General features: G+C 34.2%; 2 protein-coding genes and 2 pseudogenes across 3 annotated transcripts; all 4 read left to right on the plus strand.

Annotated features, from left to right (window-relative positions):
* On the plus strand, positions 1 to 4,103 carry LOC128177077 (DDB1- and CUL4-associated factor 4-like). The gene is made up of 5 exons (XM_052843606.1): positions 1 to 337; positions 1,017 to 1,810; positions 2,645 to 2,812; positions 2,921 to 3,035; positions 3,389 to 4,103. Exons 1-5 carry the CDS (start codon positions 16 to 18, stop codon positions 3,577 to 3,579), a joined length of 1,590 nt encoding a protein of 529 aa, XP_052699566.1. The 5' UTR covers positions 1 to 15; the 3' UTR covers positions 3,580 to 4,103.
* Positions 4,104 to 13,642: 9,539 nt separating this feature from the next.
* LOC128178186 (uncharacterized) lies at positions 13,643 to 14,904 on the plus strand (annotated as a pseudogene).
* A 131-nt stretch (positions 14,905 to 15,035) lies between these two features.
* On the plus strand, positions 15,036 to 22,893 carry LOC128178187 (transmembrane protein 229B-like). Of its 2 annotated transcripts, none has more exons than XM_052845231.1 (2): positions 15,036 to 15,176; positions 22,271 to 22,893. In XM_052845231.1, exon 2 carries the CDS (start codon positions 22,271 to 22,273, stop codon positions 22,772 to 22,774), a length of 504 nt encoding a protein of 167 aa, XP_052701191.1. In that variant the 5' UTR covers positions 15,036 to 15,176; the 3' UTR covers positions 22,775 to 22,893. The 2 variants fall into 2 exon arrangements, with proteins under 2 accessions (XP_052701191.1, XP_052701190.1); XM_052845230.1 differs by lacking the exon at positions 15,036 to 15,176 and adding an exon at positions 20,149 to 20,248.
* LOC128178185 (uncharacterized) lies at positions 18,428 to 19,921 on the plus strand (annotated as a pseudogene).

Raw genomic sequence — 22,893 nt, forward strand, 5'->3', positions numbered from 1 at the left:
ATCTGAGACGGGCTCATGTGTCCCTTTTCGTCATGCGCGCACAGAAATAAAAAAAATATTTATGCGAAACTGCAAAATTTAGGAATGAAAGTGAAAGTAGAACATGTTTTAAACTTCGAATTGCCAATTGGTATGAAACCACGACACTCTCAACCTGGGTGGAATAAAACTGGAGGTAGGGGTCAAGATGCAAGGGAGCAAAATCCAACCCACGGTCGCAGAGGAAAGAGACGATGGCGGAAAAAACGAGATTTCAGACCATCTTCCGGAGAATCATCGGGTAGTGGCGAACATCTGGCAGAGGGAACCTCTAGCTCCAGTACAAGAACAGACCATGATATCCTTTAAATGGTTACTGACTTATCAATACATGTAGCCTACGTGGCATATTTACACCAGTGCATGCATGAGTATATGCATTCTTGGTTAATAGCATGCAGGTCCAGTACAATCACTAGATTTATCTGTTTATAGCTACGTACATGTGTAGCTTGAATTACCTACATAGCTTTATTTACATACCTAAAGTAGGTTTATTTAGGTACTCTCTTACTTTTATCTTAATTTAGCATTTGTACAAAAAGTCACACTTAGCATGCTTAGGTCCATCAATAATTTTCAACTTTGAACTCATGATCTTAAAAAAAATTAAGAACAAATCACTCTTGAAAATGTTGCAGCTCTTTCAGCACAATTGCAGTAAAAGTAAAAGTAAAGGTTTTGAAGCTATGTATAACTTTTTGTGTGACCAAATGAAACAACAAAGGAACAGTACTGGTTAACATGATAATTGATTAAGAAATAAAGTAAAAGTGGGTCATTGAAATGAATTGCAAATATCATGTTATGATCAAACTGTTAGGTAAAACTGGGGGGTTTTTTTCAACCAACACATAAAAAAGTGTTGAAAAGTTTCCAGGGGTATGAACTTTGATGATCAAGTAATCAAGTTGTAGAAAAACCATAGAAAATGCATATGTATTCCTCTCTTCGTAGATTTTTCTTAACATTCATACAAATACCAGGGTTCTATTATGACCCCGAGAAGAAAAGATATTTCAAAATCCAGCCCAATCAATTCTCTAGCTTGGGACATACAATAACAAAACAAAACATAGAAAAGAAGGCACTGGAAACAGAAAGAATTAGGAATCTCACAAAACAAACAGATAAAGTGCACTCGCACCATTTCCTAGAACTGATGAGCAAACAGGAGATGGGAAGTGTAACAAGGCTTCAGTTTCAAAGATATTTCATCCATAAGAGAATATCATGCATTGAAAATCATCCTAGTCAGACTTTAAGTGCTTCATCGATTCATGGGACTCTGGAGCATCCAAAAGTGATAGGACTTAACTCTAGCCATGATAAACTCATATCAATGTGGAGTCTTTCTAGTAGTCTAGCCAAATGTATTAATATGGTTGACATTGATGTGAGTAATACTGGAGATATAGTGATAGATTTTGACAAACCCAGTCTCAATTTGTGCAATAGTGCTTCAAGCATGTACTGGACAGAGAGGAAAAAGTCCCTGCCTTTACATTTACTGTATACAACAGGGCCGTATTTTGGGAATGAAAGCTGTACAGCTCATATTTGTCAGGTTTCAAATGAAGGTTTGTGTGGGACAACAAATTCCTACAGCATCGGCCAGCAGTATGTGTGGTGTTGTGCCCTGGATCCAGACTATAGGAAGTTCAGTATTGGTTGTGAAAAAGGTGCTCTTCTTATAGAGGTGGAAACAAGACGACTTTGGGAGATCTCGACTCACAGAGGTGACGTCTCCAGTATAGTCTTCAGTCATAAGGTACAATATATTCAACTTAAATGAGATACTCTAAATTGTATCAAAGTTCATGTTTTATACCATTCATTATATGATATGATGATATGTCAGATTTATTGATATATTGATAGATTGCATCTGAATTTTAATGTCCCATTATTTAGGAAATTTTGAATTGTAACATAAAAGTTCTTTCATAAAATCACAAATTGATTTTCTCTTTTATTAAGAGTTAGCTGAAATTTCATTGACCTGTTAAAGAAAATGCGATACCTAGCTGGGGCAAAAAAGTATTTAATTAATATTTGACAAATTGCTGTCTGCAATGGCATATCAAAAGAATGTTTTTACAGCTTTTTATTTCATTCTGAGTATTTATTACCCCATGGATACTGTCCACACAAAAGAAAATCAGGTTTGCTGTCACATTGAGAGCTTTCACTTGTTAGTATGTAATTCAGTGACGCATTGATATGGTACTTGAAAACATTTTAACTGATATAAATTAAAATTATGTGCAGCATGGTTTACAGGTTATAAGTGTTAAATTCAGTTAGATTTGATTCACATGATCTAAATTTATATACTTAGCCAGCCTCCCCTCCCCCCCCCCCCCCCCAAGAAATAGGATTTTGAAGATTTTGGGAAACTCTAAATTTTCCTTTTTTTTTTTTTACTTGTCAAGATTTTTTGGATGAGTCTGGCCCCCCCACTTTCAAAAACGATGCTACGTGCCTGTATGTTTAATGAAAGCAGCAGTCCTACGTAAATAATTGTAGTTGTTGTTCATTTTAGTACTTTATTGTTTTATATTTAATGAATGAAGTAAGGGAGAATATAAAATTTTGTCTTTAGATCCCAAGCACCCTCTACTGTGGGAACACAAAGGGATCTATTTTTACCCATGACACTCGCAGTCATACTAATCAGACGCTGAGCCAGCCGAAAATGACAGGAATCGTAACAAGTTTGCAGTTAACATGGGATGACATCCATCTTCTAGCCAGTGATGCTCTTGGAAAAGTGTGTATTAATTAATTGGCAGATGTATTTCTCAAGAATTTGATAAAGTACGTAACACATTGTAAATCTGTAATTTTGTTTGTAAAAAAAAATTTTGTTTCATTGAAGGCCTTTTTATGGGACCTGAGAATGAAGAGAGTTCTAGTTGAGTACACAGGAATGAAGAATAAGGGAACAAGAATCCCAGTTTACATGGATGATGCAGAGAAACTAGTGTATGGATGTAAGTTCATTTTTATTCTTCAATGTACATTGTAGACAGTAAACTCTAGCCTAAGATGATATATACTGTAGAAGCACATATTTCGTTGGGTTAAAATTTCGTTGTTTTAAAACAAAATTTCATTGGCATTAAATTTTGTTATATCGCATCAACATTGTATTTATTAATATTTGGGTTAAATATTCGTCATGGATTTAATTTCATTGATTTATACTGACAACGAAAGTAACAAAATTGAATCCCCAACCAATATTTCTGCTCCTACAGTAGTATGACATCCTTTCTTGTATATAGAGTAAGTACGAAAAATATACTTTTAAGTGTACTTTTAAATTATTTCTTGATTTTTTCAGGTGATTTAGAAGGGTACACCAGATTTTGGTGTAAAAATTCCGGGAAACTCCTAAGGACCATTCCCTCCCCGGTGCAGTGTTCATCAACGAGTGTACCAGTTGTGTTGTATTCTGAGACCTGGGGCAACAGAACAGGAAACTCAGCCCTGCTGTTAGGGGCTGGAAATAAACTATATGTTTATAAAGTTTAAACAAATGCCCTGTGTAAAGTTCAAATCCATCTTACATGTACATGTATAAGGCATTTGTATGAATAAGCAACAGTTCTGATTTGAGTTGAAGAGCAGAATTTGAATCCTTGTTATGCCTGACACAAGATATCAGTGAAACTTCAGCATTATTTCAATCTGGGACCAATTTTTTATTCTTTAAATTTTGAGAAAAATTAAACTCTCATTTGTGCAATTCTAGATGACCTTACCTTAAGATAATGCATATATTTTAGCATGACTGATAATGGTAAATGCACCAACATACCACTATATTTATATTGAATATCATTTTCAGGAAAAATGAAAAATTCAAAAGAATTGCAAATAAGTAAAAAGGTGTTTGTATGTTTATACCAGTGTAATCTTATAAAGGTTATCTATGGCATATTTTTTCACTTTAATTTAATATCAATACTTCGGTAAAGATATAACGTTTCTTCAAGGTTTCTGCAAATTACACAATTGAACTTATTCTCGTTACAATGAAATTCTTTTTGACCTGGGGGGGGGGGGGGGGGGGGGGGGAGAGAAAACGAATCTTTCGATAACCCCATATAAATTTGGTCAAATGATTCTCTTTTTGGGTTATGGAAGACAAAGGAGGAGACAGGTTGAGAGATTCAGATACAAGTTAATTTATGGAATCACAAAAATATGCCGTAAGTGCAGGTTTAAATTACAAAATTACAAACAAAATACCAGATTTTGAAATTTTATTGCACGTGAGTATTTGCTGTCTTTCTGCGCTCACTTCCAGCATGATTGTAAACGCCTTGTCTTGTGTGAATAATTACAGAAATACATAGATTTATGTAATATACTTTTGTAGTGGACGTTACTTAATTTCATAATATTTAAGGAATAAGGAATCATTCTTTGGGTATTATGAGGTGATAATTTCGGTCGGGGCGTGATCAAATCCAATAAAGCCCGAAGGGCTTTATGATTGATTTGATCATGCCCCGACCGAAATTAGCACCTCATAATATTCAAAGAATGATTCCTTATTACTTATATTTGCATGTACATGTATATAATTTTAATCCATTGTACGATTATTGATTATAAGTAAGCAAATCTCGCTGGTGCCCCAATTATACGCCATTGCACTTATGAGTTATATAGTACAAAATCGATACGTAGTGTTATCACAGGCAAAGGCACTGAAAAATGTAAATAATTAAAAATAAATTAGCCCCGATACTCCATCAAAGAACATTGATGCTTTTGTTTGTTTAAGTTTTATTCTTATTAAAAATCAATATCAATATAGAAATGTATATAGACCTAGTAGCCTTTTTCCTGGGAAACTGGTTACAACTGGTTAAAAAGTGCCCCCCCCCCCCCAATTCTGGAGAAAGAATCAAACATCATTTATTGTTTTTTGCAATTTTTTGCAAAATTACATTATGATAATGGTGTGTACACGTAAATTTTAAGTATCCTGTACTACCGGTGATTGACTTAAAACTTGAAAGTTCAATGGATGGAATCCATGCCCTGCACCCCAGACTTCCCATTGGAAGGGGGGAGGGGGTTCAGAGTTGAGAGAGTCGGAAACCAGGTCAGGCATATTAAAAAAAAATCAATCCCAAAACAGAAAGGATTTTCTTGCATATAATGACTGGGGGTTTTTAAGGTTTCGGTAGCAGTTTCATTGTTCACGCTGTCACTATCCTATTGATCTTGTATCAATGGGGTGTAAAATGATATCTCAAATGCATGTGTAATTATAGAGACGTCTCAGTTGTTCTATTTTTATGCGTGTATTTTCCAAAAAATAAAAATGTAATGTAAAATGTGGCTTAGGAAGGCTTTGCAAATATCAATTATGAATAAACATATTATATACAATATTAACACACGTTGAAGAGACAGATATGTCAAAGAAAATTGTTTTCAAGATAATAAAATGACAATACGTACAGGCAATGGTGGTCCTGTACCACTTACTTTTGATTGGTAACCGGTGTACCAAAATGTCCATCAAAAGTTACCAATCGAACAAAAATTATTTAATCCACCGAAATCTTAACCTTTTTTTAGCTCAAATATTTAGGGCCGGGTTATCTATGGGTATTTGACTACCATGTGACATTGTTTATCCATCAAATATTTTTAAATTTAGATTTGATGTGTACTGACCAACGAATACAAACAATGAATGCATGATAAACAATATCTTACTTTTAAATAAGAAAAATGAAAATAAATTGAAAAATCGATGTTATAAAGGTGGCGCAATACGAAAACCCATCGATTTTCTTTATATTGAATACATAAATAAAACTTGATTTAAAAAGTATCAAAGTACTATGAATAAGTTGCTTATGATATCCAAAACCATGGTAACAAAAAATTAATTAAGATATTAAACATCACCAAATTTAGCCTCTTGAAGTCATGTAGAAAATTATTTAGGTGTATTAAAGATATAAAAAGTAAAAATTTATCACGGTACGTAATATTAATTTTCAATTTGTTACCTCGATAATATATATACCAAACAAATTATAAAAAAAACAAAAAAACCACGCTGATTTGTCTTTGAAAAAAGTCTTTAAAATTTTCAATGGGTTATTTTAACTTATTTATGAAAAATATATATAAAAGGCCTTAAGGTTGCTCTATACACCAACAGTTTATTCCAATTTTCAAAAGAAGACCACAAAACATATACTTATCAAATATTAAAATGATAGGGATACTACATTGGCGGATCCAGAGGGGGAGGGGTTCCGGGGGTCGGACCCCCCCCCTTTTTTTCTGGGACATAATTTTTTTTTTTATCGAAATAAAGTAATCCTCTAGTGATCTTCAGCATCCGGTGTTTACTACACTGAGTAAACGTGTGGAAAATAAAAAAAAATTAAGCAGTATCTTTAAAAACACAGATTTATAATAACATCTACAATGTATTTAATACTCTATTTCTTAAAAAAATCGATTATAGTTCATACAGTTTTGAACTTACAGACCAGCGAGTAAAACGACGTTTAAGTACGCGTACGAGTACACGCATTCGTTTTACTTATAAAAGCCGCTTTCAAATGTATTGTTTAATTAATTAACTTAAGTAATCATAATAGATAAGTTTTAATTCGTTTTATACAAAAATACAAAGAAAAATACAAATGAAATTACATGATTACGTTACTTATGCGGATTATGCCATTTTTCTGGAATGCTAGCTACCTTCCTAACCACATGAAACGCAATAGAAAGCTTTTTTTTTTGTTTCCAACAATCGGAAATTCTGTCACAAAAATACCGTGAAAAGGGTTTATATGTAAACCATTATGAAAATGCACAACTTTTCAAAACTCTCCTAAATAATTATATGATCGCATCTGTACTAGTGCCGGATAATGTAGCGCACCCACTACAGACATCACATCAAGTTCCCTGGGACGAAAATTGCTTGTACCATTGTATTACACATGTACAATCTATTCAGCAGATAAATTATCCCCATTCTTTTGTCATATCCTATCATTTAGACCTTTATTTAAAAAGGCAATCGATAGAAATCAAAATCGATAAATAGTTCAGAATCTTAACATTAAAGACACACTTGCATAAGAAAAATTACTAAAAAAATCCATTTTTATAATAGTTTGTCGTAATTAGTCTGAATTATTTTTTGTTTCTTAGTGTTTCTTTTCTATTAAGCATAGACGCACGTTCTCAATGCTGGAGACTTGTTTTTTTTTAAGGCTAGAAATTATGCAAATCTTCCTTTCCTAAACCAAAACTGTAAAACGCTCAATAATGCAGTGCACTCTGATGTTAGAATAGCAATGAAATAGATAGTGACGAGATAAATGTTTATTTTAACGCACGGAATACGTTCAAAAAGTCCTTGTTATTGACAAATAATGAATTTTGCACGTATTGATTTTCATCAACTGGACCTCCCCCCTTTTCCAAATTGCTGGATCCGCCTCTGTACTGTAGGGTTTTTTTTAAAGATTTTTTTAATGTTTTTTATTTGTGTTTTTGTAAAATAATTTGTAAACATTTCACTATTAACAAACTAAGAATTTTTTTTGTCATATGATGGATATATCCTTCGGACATATACCACATTACTCGTAAGTAATGAATTTTCCAATTAAATTAAATATATTCATTTAACAATTTTTTCAAAAGAGCGGTCCCCATACAATTCGCCTCAGGTTAAATCAGCCAGTACCGGAATATTTCATGCTTCCAAATATACTTTTTTGCGTACTGTGTCATCAAAAGTGGTGTATAGAGCCGGCTTAAATTTGAATGTCTTTACAAAATACACACCATATATGAACATGGAAATCCCTTACTAAGGTAGAAAATGAAATTTTATTGGAATTCTAAAAGTTTTTAGCACAATTCAGCTCTATTATTTGTTGATAAATCATTAAAATGTATTTATAGAATAGTACTAGTATACCTGTTCACAAACTTTCATGTATAAAAACTTTAAGCATTCTTAAGCAACATTAAACGCTGTTAATATGAAAAAAATGAAAATCGAGTAGTAAACATGGTTATTGAGAAATGTGTGCTCTCTGAAAACGTCATAGCAATGGCAACCTTCTCATGCAGCGATTTTTACTTATTACAGTAAAACTCGTGTAGATCGTAAGCAGACACAGCGAAATAATGGATAGATTGAAGTTTTGCAGATTCCTCGGTAAAATTCTTTTAAAACACAACATCAATTAAACTTTTGCGGTTATATCGAGCTCTGATAGAACAAGTTTTTGTATTAAATTAAAATGTTGCTCAATTTTTTAGCTCACCGAGACGAAGTCAAGGGGAGCTTATGCTATACCCCCGGCGTCGGCGGTGGCGTCGGCGTCAGCGTCCGGACCTGGTTAAAGTTTTTGTTGCAGGTCCTGTATCTAAGCCATTACTTGTCCTATCTTCACCAAACTTGCATGGATGATGCATCTGGACCTAATTATGGACTTGAAAGACTTGGATGCTGAATCTGAGTCCTAAATTTCAGATGCTGGAGGAGGTTAAGGTTGTTGGACCAGGTTAAAGTTTTTGTTGCTGGTGCCCTTTGATAGCAATATCTAAGTTACTGCAGGTCCGTACTTCACCAAACTTGCATGGATGGTGTGTCTTATGATACTGATGCACCAGACAGGCTTGAGTGCTGAATCTGAGCTATAGGTTTCGGATGCTGGAGGATGTTAAGGTTTTTGGAGCAGGTTAAAGTTTTTGTTGCAGGTGCCCTTTGATAGCAATATCTAAGTTACTACTGGTCCGTACTTCACCAAACTTGCATTGATGGTGTGTCTTATGATACTGATGCACCAGACAGGCTTGGGTGCTGAATCTGAGCTATAGGTTACAGATGCCTAAGGAGATTAAGGATTTTAGAGCTGGTTAAAGTTTTTGTTGCAGGTGCCCTCTGATGATTATTATATCTTAGTTACTACTTGTCCTAACTTCACCAAACTTCCATGGATGGTGGGTCTTATGATACTGATGGACCAGACAGGCTTGAATGCTGAATCTGAGCCATAGGTTTCGGATGCTGGAGGAGGTTAAGGGTGTTTAGAGCTGGTTAAAGTTTTTGAAACAGGTGCCCTCTGATGATTACATCTTAGTTATTAATTGTCCTAACTTCACACAACTTCCATGGATGTTGCGTCTTATGATACTGATGCACCTGACAGGCTTGAATCTGAGCTATAGGTTTCAGATGCTGGATAAGGTTAAGTTTTTTGGAACAGGTCACATCTTTAATAGATAATAGTACTATTTCAAACTTGCATAGTTGATTAAACTGTAATATGAATGAATCGCAGAGGAAGCTTCAGATGCAGAGCTTGATCTCCATTATCAAGGATGCTAAAAAATATATCTTAGTTATTACAGGTCCTTACTTCACCAAACTTGAATGGATGGTGTGTCTTATGATACAGATGAACCTGACAGGCATGGATGTTGAATCTGAGCCATAGGTTGCGGATGCTGGAGCAGGTTAAGGTTTTAATTGCTAGTGCCCTCTGATGATGATATCTTAGTTATTTCTGGTTCGAACTTCACCAAACTTGCATGGATGATGCGTCTTATGTATACTGATGCACCTGACAGGCTTGAATGCTGAATCTGAGCCATAGGTTTCGGATGCTGGATTAGGTTTAGTTTTTTTGGAACAGGTCACATGTTTTATAGATGATAGCTTGCATAGTTGATTTAACTATATTATAAAGGAAACGCAGAGGTTGCTTCAGATGCAGAGCCTGATCTTCATTATCAAGGATGCTAAAGAAATCTCCTACCTCACTCAAACCTGCTCGATAGATAGATGTGTTTGTTGATAAATGATATAACATGATTCCTATGATATAATATTGTATGGTATGAAACAATATTGTTTAATATGATACTATATAAATAGTGCCTGTTTGGGAGGGTAACAGTTGAAATTGACACCCCGAGAAAACCATTGTCAACCGACGCGAAGCGGAGGTTGACAATGGTTTTCGAGGGGTGTCAATTTCAACTGTTATCCTCCCAAACAGGCACTATTTATTTTGTTATACTGAATGTCTTTTTTAAAATTTTAAAGAAAATTTTACTGCTTTTATATAGGAATAACGTGAATTCTACAACGAACCGTACGCGCATGATTTTCGCGCATGTAACATTTTTTAATGTTACCCGTTGCCAAGTGCGTTGCTAACGCTGAGGGTAATAGTAAATATTATTAACTGCGTCTTAACCAATCAGATTTCAGTTTTTAACATGAAAGTATAACAAAATATAATATCAAATGTAATATTATATAAATAGTGCCTGTTTGGGAGGGTAACAGTTGAAATTGACACCCCGAGAAAACCATTGTCAACCGACGCGAAGCGGAGGTTGACAATGCTTTTCGAGGGGTGTCAATTTCAACTGTTATCCTCCCAAACAGGCACAATTTATTTTGTTATACTGAATGTCTTTTTTAAAATTTTTAAGAAAATTTTACTGCTTTTATATAGGAATAACGTGAATTCTACAACGAACCGTACGCGCATAATTTTCGCGCATGTAACATTTTTTAATGTTACCCGTTGCCAAGTGCGTTGCTAACGCCGAGGGTAATAGTAAATATTATTAACTGCGTCTTAACCAATCAGATTTCAGTATTTAACATGAAAGTATAACAATATAAAAAGTTACATGATACAATATGATATTGTATCATTTTTTTTGATATTTTATGATATGATATTGTATCATGATATTGTTATGTATAGTATTGTATATTATGATACAATATTGTATAATATTATATTGTATTTTTATTTATTATTTTCTCACATGATACTATTACATAAGTTATTGCAAAATATAATATTGTATCCTATGATACATTATTGTATATTCTATAATATTGTATCATACGATATTGTATAATATGATATTGGTTTCTGTAATATAGAATTACATCACATGAAATTGTACTATGTGATAATGTAATATTATATTATATCGTATCATACAATATTATATAATATGATATTGATATATAATCATATCACATGAAATGGTATTGTATGATATTGTAAAATACATTATTGTATCATATGATACAATATGTATAATATAATATTGTAATATATAATATTTTACTTAATCACATAATATTGTATCATTTAATATGATACAATGTTGTATCATATTATATTGTATCATATGATACAATATCATATTATGTATCAAAAATGATACAGTATCATACAATATCATACTATATTATACAATATAATATCATATGTTTCAATGTTATGATGTATTTTGTAATATGATATTGTAATATAATACTATATTGTTTTATATATTATGATATTGTATTATGTGATCAAATACAATAATGTTTAACACAATACAATGTCATATCATACGTTACAATATCATATCTCATCATTGTTTATTATGGTATTTTATTGCATTATATGATATATGTTGTAAATATGATAGGGTGCAATATTTAATTTTATATTATTGTATTGATTAACATATGAAGATATGATTATCATACAATTTTTTAACAGATGATATACGATATTGTGTCAAAACAGAATCCATGAATATCCAAGATCATAAAGTATGATTTTCATTTAATATGATAAAGGTGGTCTCATAAAGGTGAAGTCTCATAAGGGCGATGTCTCGTCTCGGTGAGCTTTGTAATCTGTGATTACCTATGTTTCATAATTATTTGGGGTTTTTTTCACGTATAGGTCCGAGTGTAAGTGTGACCCTTGGGAATCAGATAAAAAAAACAATCCCGGAGAAATATGGAATGAAGCTTAAACGGGGTCTGCCCAGTAGCCCAAAGGTTTATTAATTCGAAGGTCCAGTACTTTGAAGGTTCATTAGTGTGAAGGTCCACTAGTCCAAATGTTCTTTAGTCTGAAGGCCCACTAGTCCGAAGGTTCATTAGTCCGAAACTTGATGTAGTAAATGTTGTGAAGGCTAAACAGGTCAGGTTTGATTAATAATTTTTACATTAACAAGTTCTTGGAGGTCTAGAACACAGAACAATACGAAAGAAGAATACCAAAACATGAATTGTTATCTTTATATATAGGTCTGCAATACCATTTCGTTGTGTTACCCGTTGCCAAGTGTGTTGCTTACGCTGAGGGTAATAGAACGGATCATCAACTACGTCTAAACCAATCAGATTTCAGTATTTAACATGAAAGTATAATTAAACGAATTGTTACATGCGCGTAAATTATGCGCCTACGGTTCGCCGTAGAATTCACGTCATTTCTATATAAAAGCAGTAAAAATTTCTCTAAAATTAAGACATTCAGTATAATAAAATAAATAGTGCCTGTAAGGGAGGATAACAGTTGAAATTGACACCCCTCAAAAACCATTGTCAACCTCTGCTTCGCGTCGGTTGACAATGGTTTCCTCGGAGTGTCAATTTTAACTGTTACCCTCCCAGACAGGCACTATTTCTATAATGTACATGTATGCAGATGTGTTGAAGAGTTGCAATAAATATGTTTTAGAATAACATCTTTTGGAATGAGAATGAGAATTTTAATGATTAAAAATTGCATGTTTAAGAATAAGAATAGCGAAGATTTTGAATAGAAGATGATGAAACGTTTTACACGCCATAGTAGTATTTAAATGACCTAATAAGTCCGAAACGAAATTATACTGAAACAAAAAGCGGCCGGGGAACAATATATAACATTGAAACAAAACGAATCCAAAAGAATCTTCGTGAATTCAAGTCGAAAAAAAAATAAATCAAATTTATAGAAAGTGAAAAACAAATGAATAAAAAATGTACCAATATTTTGAAAGGAGGGAAATAAACATTGTATTTTAGAAGTAGTGTGCGGGTTTGTTTATCTGAAATTTAAAAAAAAAATACAGATTTTAAAGGGGTAGGGTTAAAAACGTAGAACTGAATGTGCATTGAGACTCTTGGAGAATTGATACTTGTTTGCAAGTACATGTACTTAATTTGCAGTAAATTAAATCAAAAGCATACACTTAAATTTTTGGTCTTAAAAGACAAATTATAATATTAATTAACTGGTTAAATTCGAATCATTTTTACTACTTTTGCATTTGAATGACGAATTCTTACGAAATAAATTGATAGATTCAATTAATTCCTGGAAAATTTTAAAAACTATGTACATGTACTTGTGATGCATTCAAACTGATGAACCTTCGGACTAGTGGGCCATCGAACTACTGGGCCTTTGGCCCAATGAACCTTCAAACAACTTGGCCTTCGGACTAATGAACCTTCGGATTAGTGGCGTTCGGACTAATGAACCTACGGACTATTGGACCGTTACCAACTTAAACATAGTGTACAGGAATTTCAGTTTTAAGAAAAAGATGACAAATGTTAAAAAGTTTCCGTCAATATGATTTTTGATCACTTGATCAAATCCTGCAACGTCCGAATGATTCGCCCTAAAATATGAATTTATTTGATCTACTATTATTTGGCCTATCCATATTTAAAGTAACGCCAGCTTCTTTCGCTTTCGAAAGCTAAATATATATGCAGGCAAAATTCCGACTTAGCGGCAATAAAACTACTACGCAGTTACACAGAAAGGGTTTTTAAAAGGTATCAGCCATCAAAGAGTATGGGAACTATTAGTTCTACAACGAGTTCTGTTGAACAAGATCACACAGACTTGGCTTTACTTTTAGAATCGGCTAAATTTGGGAAATGGGAAAAAGTATGGGACATTTTAACGAAAAAGCCGTATATGGTAAATTGTTGTCCTGAAAACCGGCGTTGGACCGTATTGCAGCAGGCTGTCTGGCATAATAACACCGGGGTAGTCACAAGACTTCTACAGATGTCTACCATTGATACATGCTGCAAGGCAAAAGAAGGTAAATCTGAAATTGGGGATGACGGGGGACTCACAGCTTTGAAAATTGCCGAAAAATTCAAGTATGTCGAAATTTCTAAACTATTGCAAAGCTTTGTCAGTGATATAGGATACCAAGAGATTGACACGTTTCATCCATGCCGTCAAAATATTCAGAACCAGGAACTTGGTCTGCTTCGTTTAACCTTGGCGGCGTACAAAAATACATTTCACCCAATGACCATTGATCCTTCAAAACCCATTGCTGCTGTTTTAGAAGACATCTTTGTATCAATGAATACTACCGAAATGTGGAAAACCGTCCGAGACAAGTTGTCAGAGTCCGTATTTCTGTCTTGTGAAAATTATAGTGAGGAAATCAAGAAATGTAAAAGTCGAGAGAGTTTTTTCATGAAGATCGTAAATGTATATACCTACGAGGAAACAAGACTGTATACTCGAGTTAACACAGCCCTAAGACGCCAGAGATCGCATGGCTTTAGACCAACTGCAGAAGATTTGGCATTGGGTCCATACATATTGGTTTATCAACTTCTGCTTCTGTATTGGGACAAACTTGGAAAGGAGTCGAGTACGACATATCGTAAAGTCTTACTTACAAAAAATCACCAAGAAAAATACAAAAAGGGCGTTAAATTCGCGTGGCTCTCTTTCGTGTCCAGTTCCGTGGCTTACGAGAAGGCAGTGCCATTTCCAACGTGCGCACCGGAAGAGGAAGTCACTACTCACTCGACTATGTTTATTTTTGATAATACATGCGTGTGCCGGTGGCAGCCACGAAACATAGAAAATTTTGCCGTGTATAAAGAAAAAGAGAGGGTGTACCCTGCAGGCTCGCACTTCTTGGTTACCAACAGAACCGACAAAAATGGCGATATCCGAATTTATCTTAAACTGCTTTCAAGTTAAACTTTTAAAAAGATGTTTACACAGTCAATTAATTTATGATAACCGACTTTGGTTTGTGTTACATATACATGTACATACATTTAGATATTAATTTAGTGCAACTGTTGGGGATGGATGTAGCCAAAATGGCATTGACAAATTAAAGAAAGATCAGTTTTTCCCTGCCTGTATTGCTACAGATCGAGTTACCAATTATTGCTTCAAAAACATCCTTATATTTTGAAACGGGCTTGGAATCTCTTTCTGCACTGAGAAGAAGGACGTTTAAGCATACCGCCTCATGTATGTACAAGATCTACAATTACTGTGACCTAGACTGGCAATGCCTGTCTGATATGCGCGATGTACGACAGAGACAGAGGACCAGTCTAACTGTGTCCCTGAATGGTTATCTCATTTTATTCCTACAGTCTATCCCAAGATATTTAAATGCTGCGCATTTGGACAATTTTAGTACACATACCAAATAAAATTGATGAGGGGAAAAATTCCAAAAGTTAACTTCATTCACGCATTATCATTTTTCCCTCGTAAAACTTCACAGGAACGAAAACAGAGTTCACCGAGATTTATAATTTGGAATGTTGATTAGTCTGGTGCCCAACCCCGCCACTGCGTTTTCACTTCGTTTTGGGGCGAATACCAGACCTTTTCTCCATTCGGAAGTCACTCGGAATACCTCGCATATTTTTTTAATGTTATTATACGGGTACCTTCATCTCTTTAACGATTGAAAATCTCCGGAGACGACTAGTATTTATGTTTAGCCGTGTATTGAAACCTGACAATTAAGCTACATGTAGAAGGGGCGTTTCAAATCGGAAATATTTGGATTTTTACATATTATTGAATGAACATCGTCTGAAAGAAGAAGTATCTATTATGAATATGAAACGATTTAAGAAAATATGCAGCAAAAATATCTAGGGACAGACTACTTTGGGTAACGATTCTGCATACAGAACTAGGAATATTGAAAATTGTAGTTTACCTAAGTGTAGAACAGAATCATTTAAGAAATTATTTGTATCGGACACAATAAAATTGTGGAATGCACTAAGTATTGGAGTAAGAAATTAAACTTCCATACAAAGATTTAAGAATTCATTATATAAATCTAAAAGTATAGCTAAAGCTACCTCCGTTTTTTACACCTAGTAGGCGCAAGCTAAACATACATAGTAATAATTACGTACCAAGCCAAGACCCCATTGCATACTCAATTGCAATTTACACAAAATGAATATCACATAATAATATTAATCTGCTACAATTAGACAATTTTCATATAATTAATACTTATATTTTATTATGGGGCGATGTGTCATTACATCCATTGATATTAACAAGCAATTATTCTCAATTGTACATCAACGAAACTAATGGATTCATTTTATACAGTTCAGTTATGTGCATGTTTCTTAAACTCGTAGATATCGTGTAGTTTGCTGTTTTGTAATTACAAATTCATATCATGTTATAACAGTTGTATTTTTAAAAAAAGATTTTAATGGTGAAGACATCGTAAGTTGTTAGAACTTGTGTCCTAAGCATTTGTATACACCTGTATGTTATAAATTAAATAAACAATAAACTATGTTCAAAGTTCAGGCTTGGGGTAATGCTAAATGTGATGACAATGCATTGCAATGCATTATATGTTTTCAAAGTAATGTGTTATGTCACAAATTTAGCATTACAAGTAATGGTAATATAATGCATTACTTTCCAAAATCTAGTGTAATGCTGGCATTACATGGCATTACTTTGCACTACTAAGTTTTTCTATCTTTAAAATTAGGATGAATTGTTTAACTGAAATTGTATTTGACTAAAAAAAATGTTTTAAAGAAGAAAAATAATTCTAAAGATAAACATATTTTAGTTGTATGATTTAAAAATAATTAAATAAATATCCATTCTTAAATTGTCAATATAACTAGCTATAATAACATCATTAACATTTAATTAGTGTTGTTATTAAGAATTTTAAATACTCCAATTAGTTGTGCATTCAATGAATTCTTTACTGTGAAGAAAGTGTCAACAACACACAATGCCCCCAGGATAATCTAAGTATCAAAACAATCTATTGTTTTGTATCAACACCCCAATCCCCACCCTTCTTTTAACTGTGTTCCATTAGAATAGAGAGCAGACATGCACCCTTAAAAGCAAACATGAATGCACTAAAAAGAATGCACTGGCTGTCTAACCATGATCTCTGGAAGCTTAAAAATTACTTCCAGTATTATAATCCATTTGAAAATAATCTCTCTCTCTCTCTCTCTCTTTCTTTCTCTCTGTTGTATATTAAGTAAAATAGATTGGACTGATAGAAAATACAAGATTCATGTATTTTTTCTACTATTGCCTGAACGACCATATCTTAGATTTTCAAACCCGACAGGATGCAGTAAAAAGATGAAACCTTTGAAACTTTGATGATCATAAAGTGCAACAGCAATCTTGTATACGTCATTAAATTTTACCTGATAGTGAACATGACATGTGGATATGTTTAAGCGTTTTTTATAACTGAAACATTTTCAAAAACTCTTTATTCAGCTTTTAAATTTCTTTTTCAAAAATTATTGACTTTTCACAAAGTAATGGTAATGTATTACTTTACTCATGTAATGGTAATGTAATGCATTACTTCAAGAAAATTAAGCAATGGTAATCAAATTCATGAAGTGATGGTAATGTAATGCATTACTTTACAATAATTCACCCCAAACCAGGTTCAAATCAAAGTTCCTGTGAAATTTCGAGCGGAAGTATAAGTGTTCGGATAATATTCTCAAAATACGTAAGTACTATACTGGTCGATTTTCATATCATATCATACTTTGATTTATGTTAAAACATCAACATCTTTAAAGATGTATGTCGTATTTCACCATCTAGTGGTTTTTTTAATTAAACGATGATATTCAGAACAGAGTTATCGTTCGTGTTCAACCACGTGTAGAATGGTTGATAATATAAACATTGGGCTGCTTAATAAAATCATAGCCATGTTTGATGCTTGTGGTGTGCAATACCATGTTTAAAAAAAAATAATGGGTGAATGTTTTGCATAAAAACTTAGTATATCGAGCCATTTTCAAGGGACATTCTGCATAAAATAGTATAGTCTGTTTCACTATTGATGTTATTACTAGGGCAGGCGCGCATCGAAAATTAATTCGGGGGGGGGGGGGGGGGTCTCTACTACGCATGTTAATTGTCACAACAGCAGAAAAAAACTATTTTTTGTATTGTCACATTTATTACTAGAACACATTTATCCACCAATTAATGAAGATAAAGTTTAAAATCAATAAACCTCTACTGCAGTAGAATTTATATTTGACTGCAAGTACCTAGATTCTCTAAAATTGACTATAAAGACGAGGCACGATTTTTACTGCGAATCTGAAAGGGTGATCTAAAATTTAAATGACAATAACATTCGCAGGGGTGTAGCATTTGTCCTATCCATATTTAAATTAACGCCAGCTTCTTTCGCTTTCGAAAGCTAAATATATATGCAGGCAAAATTCCGACTTAGCGGCAATAAAACTTCTACGCAGTTACACAGAAAGGGTTTTTAAAAGGTATCAGCCATCAAAGAGTATGGGAACCATAAGTTCTACGACGAGTTCTGTTGAACAAGATCACAAAGACTTGGCTTTACTTTTAGAATCGGCTAAATTTGGGAAATGGGAAAAAGTATGGGACATTTTAATGAAAGCCGTATATGGTAAATTGTTGTCTTGAAAACCGGCGTTGGACCGTATTGCAGCAGGCCGTCTGGTGGAATAACGCCGAGGTAGTCACAAGACTTCTGCAGATGTCTACCATTGATACATATGGCAAGGCAAAAGAAGGTAAATCCGAGATCGGGGATGACGGGGGACTCACAGCTTTTGAAATAGCCGAAAATTTCAATTATGACGAAGTTTCTAAGCTATTGCACAGCTTTGTCTGCGGGATAGAAAAGCAAGAGATCGACACGTTTCATCCATGCCGTCAACATGTCCATAACCTGGGGAACTTGGTCTTCTTCGTTTAACCTTGGCGGCGTACAAAAATACATTTCACCCTCTGACCATTGATTCTTCAAAACCATTAACTGCTGTTTTAGAGGACATCTTTGTTTCTATGAATACTACCGAAATGTGGAAAATCGTCCGAGACAAGTTGTCCGAATCTGTATTTCTGTCTTGCCAAGATTACAGTGAACAAATCAAGAAATGTGAAAGTCGAGAGAGTTTTTTCAAGACGATCGTAAATGTATACACCAACGAGGAAACAAGATTGTATACTCGAGTTAACACAGCCCTAAGACGCCAGAGATCGCATGGCTATAGACCAACTGCGGAAGATTTGGCATTGGGTCCATACATATTGGTTTATCAACTTCTGCTTCTGTATTGGGACAAACTTGGAAAGGAATCGAATACAACATATCGCAAAGTCTTACTAACGAAAAATCACCAAGAAAAATACATAAAGGGCGTTAAATTCGCGTGGCTCTCTTTCGTGTCCAGTTCCGTGTCTTACGAGAAGGCAATACCATTTCCAACGTGCGAACCGGAAGAGGAAGTCAGCACTCACCCGACCATGTTCATTTTTGATAATACATGCGTGTGCCGGTGGCAGCCACGAAACTTAGAGAAGTTTGCTATGTATGAAGAAGAGGAGAGGGTGTACCCCGCAGGCTCGCACTTCTTGGTTACCAATAGAACCGACGAAAATGGCGATATCCGAATTTATCTCAAACTGCTTAAACCAAGTTAAACTTTTGAAAAGATGTTTACACGAACAATTAATTTATAACAACTGGCTTTGATTTGTGTTACATATACATGTATTAAATTATTTAGTGCATCGCTACATGTAGTTGATTTCTCATATTTTGCATGACCTTATCACTTTAGTTCCGTCTTCTTTATTGTACATCACTGGGGTCCATGCCAAAATTGGTCAGAATATATCATATAGAACGTTAATATGTGTTAAATTATCAATCAATTATTATGGTGTAATGCGATTTCAACAGTTCCATATTAAACTTTCATAGCATTCAAAAGTTCCTAACACCCCCGGTTTTCGATTCACACCTTAATGACGTGTTTTTAAAATCAATAGAAAGACATCGAATTATCATTAAATTGATAGTAGAAATACTTCAGTGATATGGGTTTTTTTGGTTCTTTTTTTTTTTAGATAGGCATGACACTCCGGAAATATTGTAGTTCTCCGATTTTTTTCTAACGTTTACTCTTCCTCGCTTGTGTTTACATCGGACACGCAGTATACCAGATCTATTGCATTCATGTTTACCAGGTGTTTATGAATACAAAGTATGTATTTACTGTTTCACTTGTATCATTAATCAATCTATACCTAAATTATTATACAGAGAGAAAGTGAATCAGTTAATATTTAAAATTACTTGGTCGCTTTGGCTACGAACGGGCTTAGCGTAATGTAAATGTAACCGTTACCTTACCTTAGCAAGCTTAATTATAACATTATTTTGGACCTTGTTTGTATGAAAATCCCGTAGGCGATGGTGTACAACTTGTATATTATAATAGATATAGGAAGATATTAATCTTTGCACACCATTTAATAGAAATGTTTTTACAGCAAGAGACTGGGTAATGAGTGGGCATTACCGGGAAATATTATATAGACCTATAGTGTTATACAATGTATTTATACATTATTGTTTATGAGTAACATAAACAATCGTGGATTTCAATGATTTGTATCTATGTAATATGCGGCATGTTTGAGCATTATCGCGACAATCCATTATTAAGTTAAAATTAAATGCCCTTGACAATTTCAAATACATTATATAATTCGTATATATATGTAGGCCTGTATTTTTAAATGACTATATAGATATGGAAAAGGGGGAGGGGGTCTTCATTATTGGACAGTTATTATATATACTTAGAAACTGCTATTTACATCCTACCTCACTGCTACGAAACTTTGACCAAGTCAGATTTGAATAATGACATGAAATTATATATAAGGACATCCAAGGCCTATGTAAATTTCGTAGGTTGGACTTTGATACCCCAACACTGCAAATATGTTATTAGCTTACGAATAGATTAGAAATGCTTTTAACATCCGTGCAGATACTGGGTAATTAGACCTGATGACCATTGCAAATCAATTGAAAGGGACTTGTATAATTAAAATTCATAGAAACTATCTCATGGCCAAGTTTAGACAGAACGTCCGACTCCATACTTTATTTCATTAAAATGGTGGTGGTATTTCGATATTTTTGATTTACTCAGACTGTTACTAGTCAAATCTTTCATGTGTTTATACCCGAGTTTTATAGGTTACACGATCAGAAATACACACTTTAATCCTCAGACTCGCACACCAACATGATTGCATATTCGGATTTACAAGTTATAACGTGTCTGGATTTTTGAACACGATTACCCTTCATAACTGGGGGAAAACCCAAGACCTATGTCAGATTATGATTGTCTGTCATTCAGTGTTGTGTAACTTTGTAAGATTCGCACATATATAAAATGAGCCATTGAGCTCTATCAATGATAGAGCTCAGCAATTTATATCAAAAACATTTGTTATCTAATAGTATACAATTATTTAATGCTTGAGCAGTCAATAGACCAGAATATTTTTCCCGAGGTGCAGGGAACAGCTCAGTATGATCTATTGCCCGAGGCCAACGGCCGAGGGCAATAGATCATACTGTGCTGTTCCCTGCACCAAGGGAAAAAATTCTGGTCTATTGACTGTTCAAGCATCAAATAATTGTTTTATTACCTAATTCCTTTTTTAGTTTTCGGGGTTTACAATTTGCAAATTACAGATGGTTTTCGTGCGATTATGCAATATACTCAGATTTTATTTTCATCTTTTACATGCACAAAACATGTTGCATGCATTACAACATATCAATTTAATATTAGTTTACACAAAGAAGGGGGAGTCTTCAACCCAGTAGATTTTAAATAGTCTTTTACCCTATATAAAGCTTTAAAACTTTTGATTATTTGATACTCCATGCATTTTGATAACAATGAATTTAGTTTCACCAAGTACTAAAAACAGCGTCTATGTAAAGGAATATACATTCCCTGAGAACTATCGAAAGGATGTAACATTAACATACCCGCGTTCTGAAATACGTTGCCGGTCCAATAGATCGCAGTCTATTGACCGGCGGTCCAATAGATCGAAGTCTATTGACCGGCGGTCTAATAGATCGCATTCTATTGACCGGCAGTTCAAAATAGACGCAAATATTTAATTTGTAATAAAACAACAAAATCCCGTTGATTAGGTAATAATTTACAATATTCACTTGTATTTTACAGATGTCTGGCAGCGAATCAGAGGTAAAGCCAATCTCCATCTGGTGGCGTTTCTACGTGTACGCCGTCCATGGATACGTCACAGAGATTATGTTTACCGCCCTCTGGGAATTTGTGGTTAACCTCAACTGGAAGTTTCCCGGAAACACCAGTGTCTGGGTGCTGTTAATTTACGGACTCTCAGGCTTGGTGGTTGAACGGATGTACTTCCAGTTGAGAGATCGAGTTCCGTTTGTTGCGCGCATACTCATCTACACTCTTTGGACTTACCTCTGGGAGTTTTCCACGGGGTTTGTTTTGAAACAATTTGGTGCTTGCCCCTGGGACTATACGCCGTTTCATGGAGATTTCATGGGAATCGTAACACTAGAATACGCCCCTCTGTGGTTTATTGGCAACATTTTAGGAGAGCTGATTATCATGAAATACACATTGCGGTTGTACTGGGGACCAGAGACCTCTCTGCAGCCCGTCAATAGTCGCCACAGTATACGGAAGAACCAATAGCTCGAGTAAATGTGTATATTTTAATCATTGAATGCTCGTTGACCAATACTCATTTCCAACTCCACGTTTTTCTTAACACATTGTTACATGTGGTTTTTTATTAAAATTTTATTCTTATG

Source organism: Crassostrea angulata, chromosome 3, assembly GCF_025612915.1.
Source record: "Crassostrea angulata isolate pt1a10 chromosome 3, ASM2561291v2, whole genome shotgun sequence".
Lineage (NCBI taxonomy): Eukaryota > Metazoa > Mollusca > Bivalvia > Ostreida > Ostreidae > Magallana > Magallana angulata.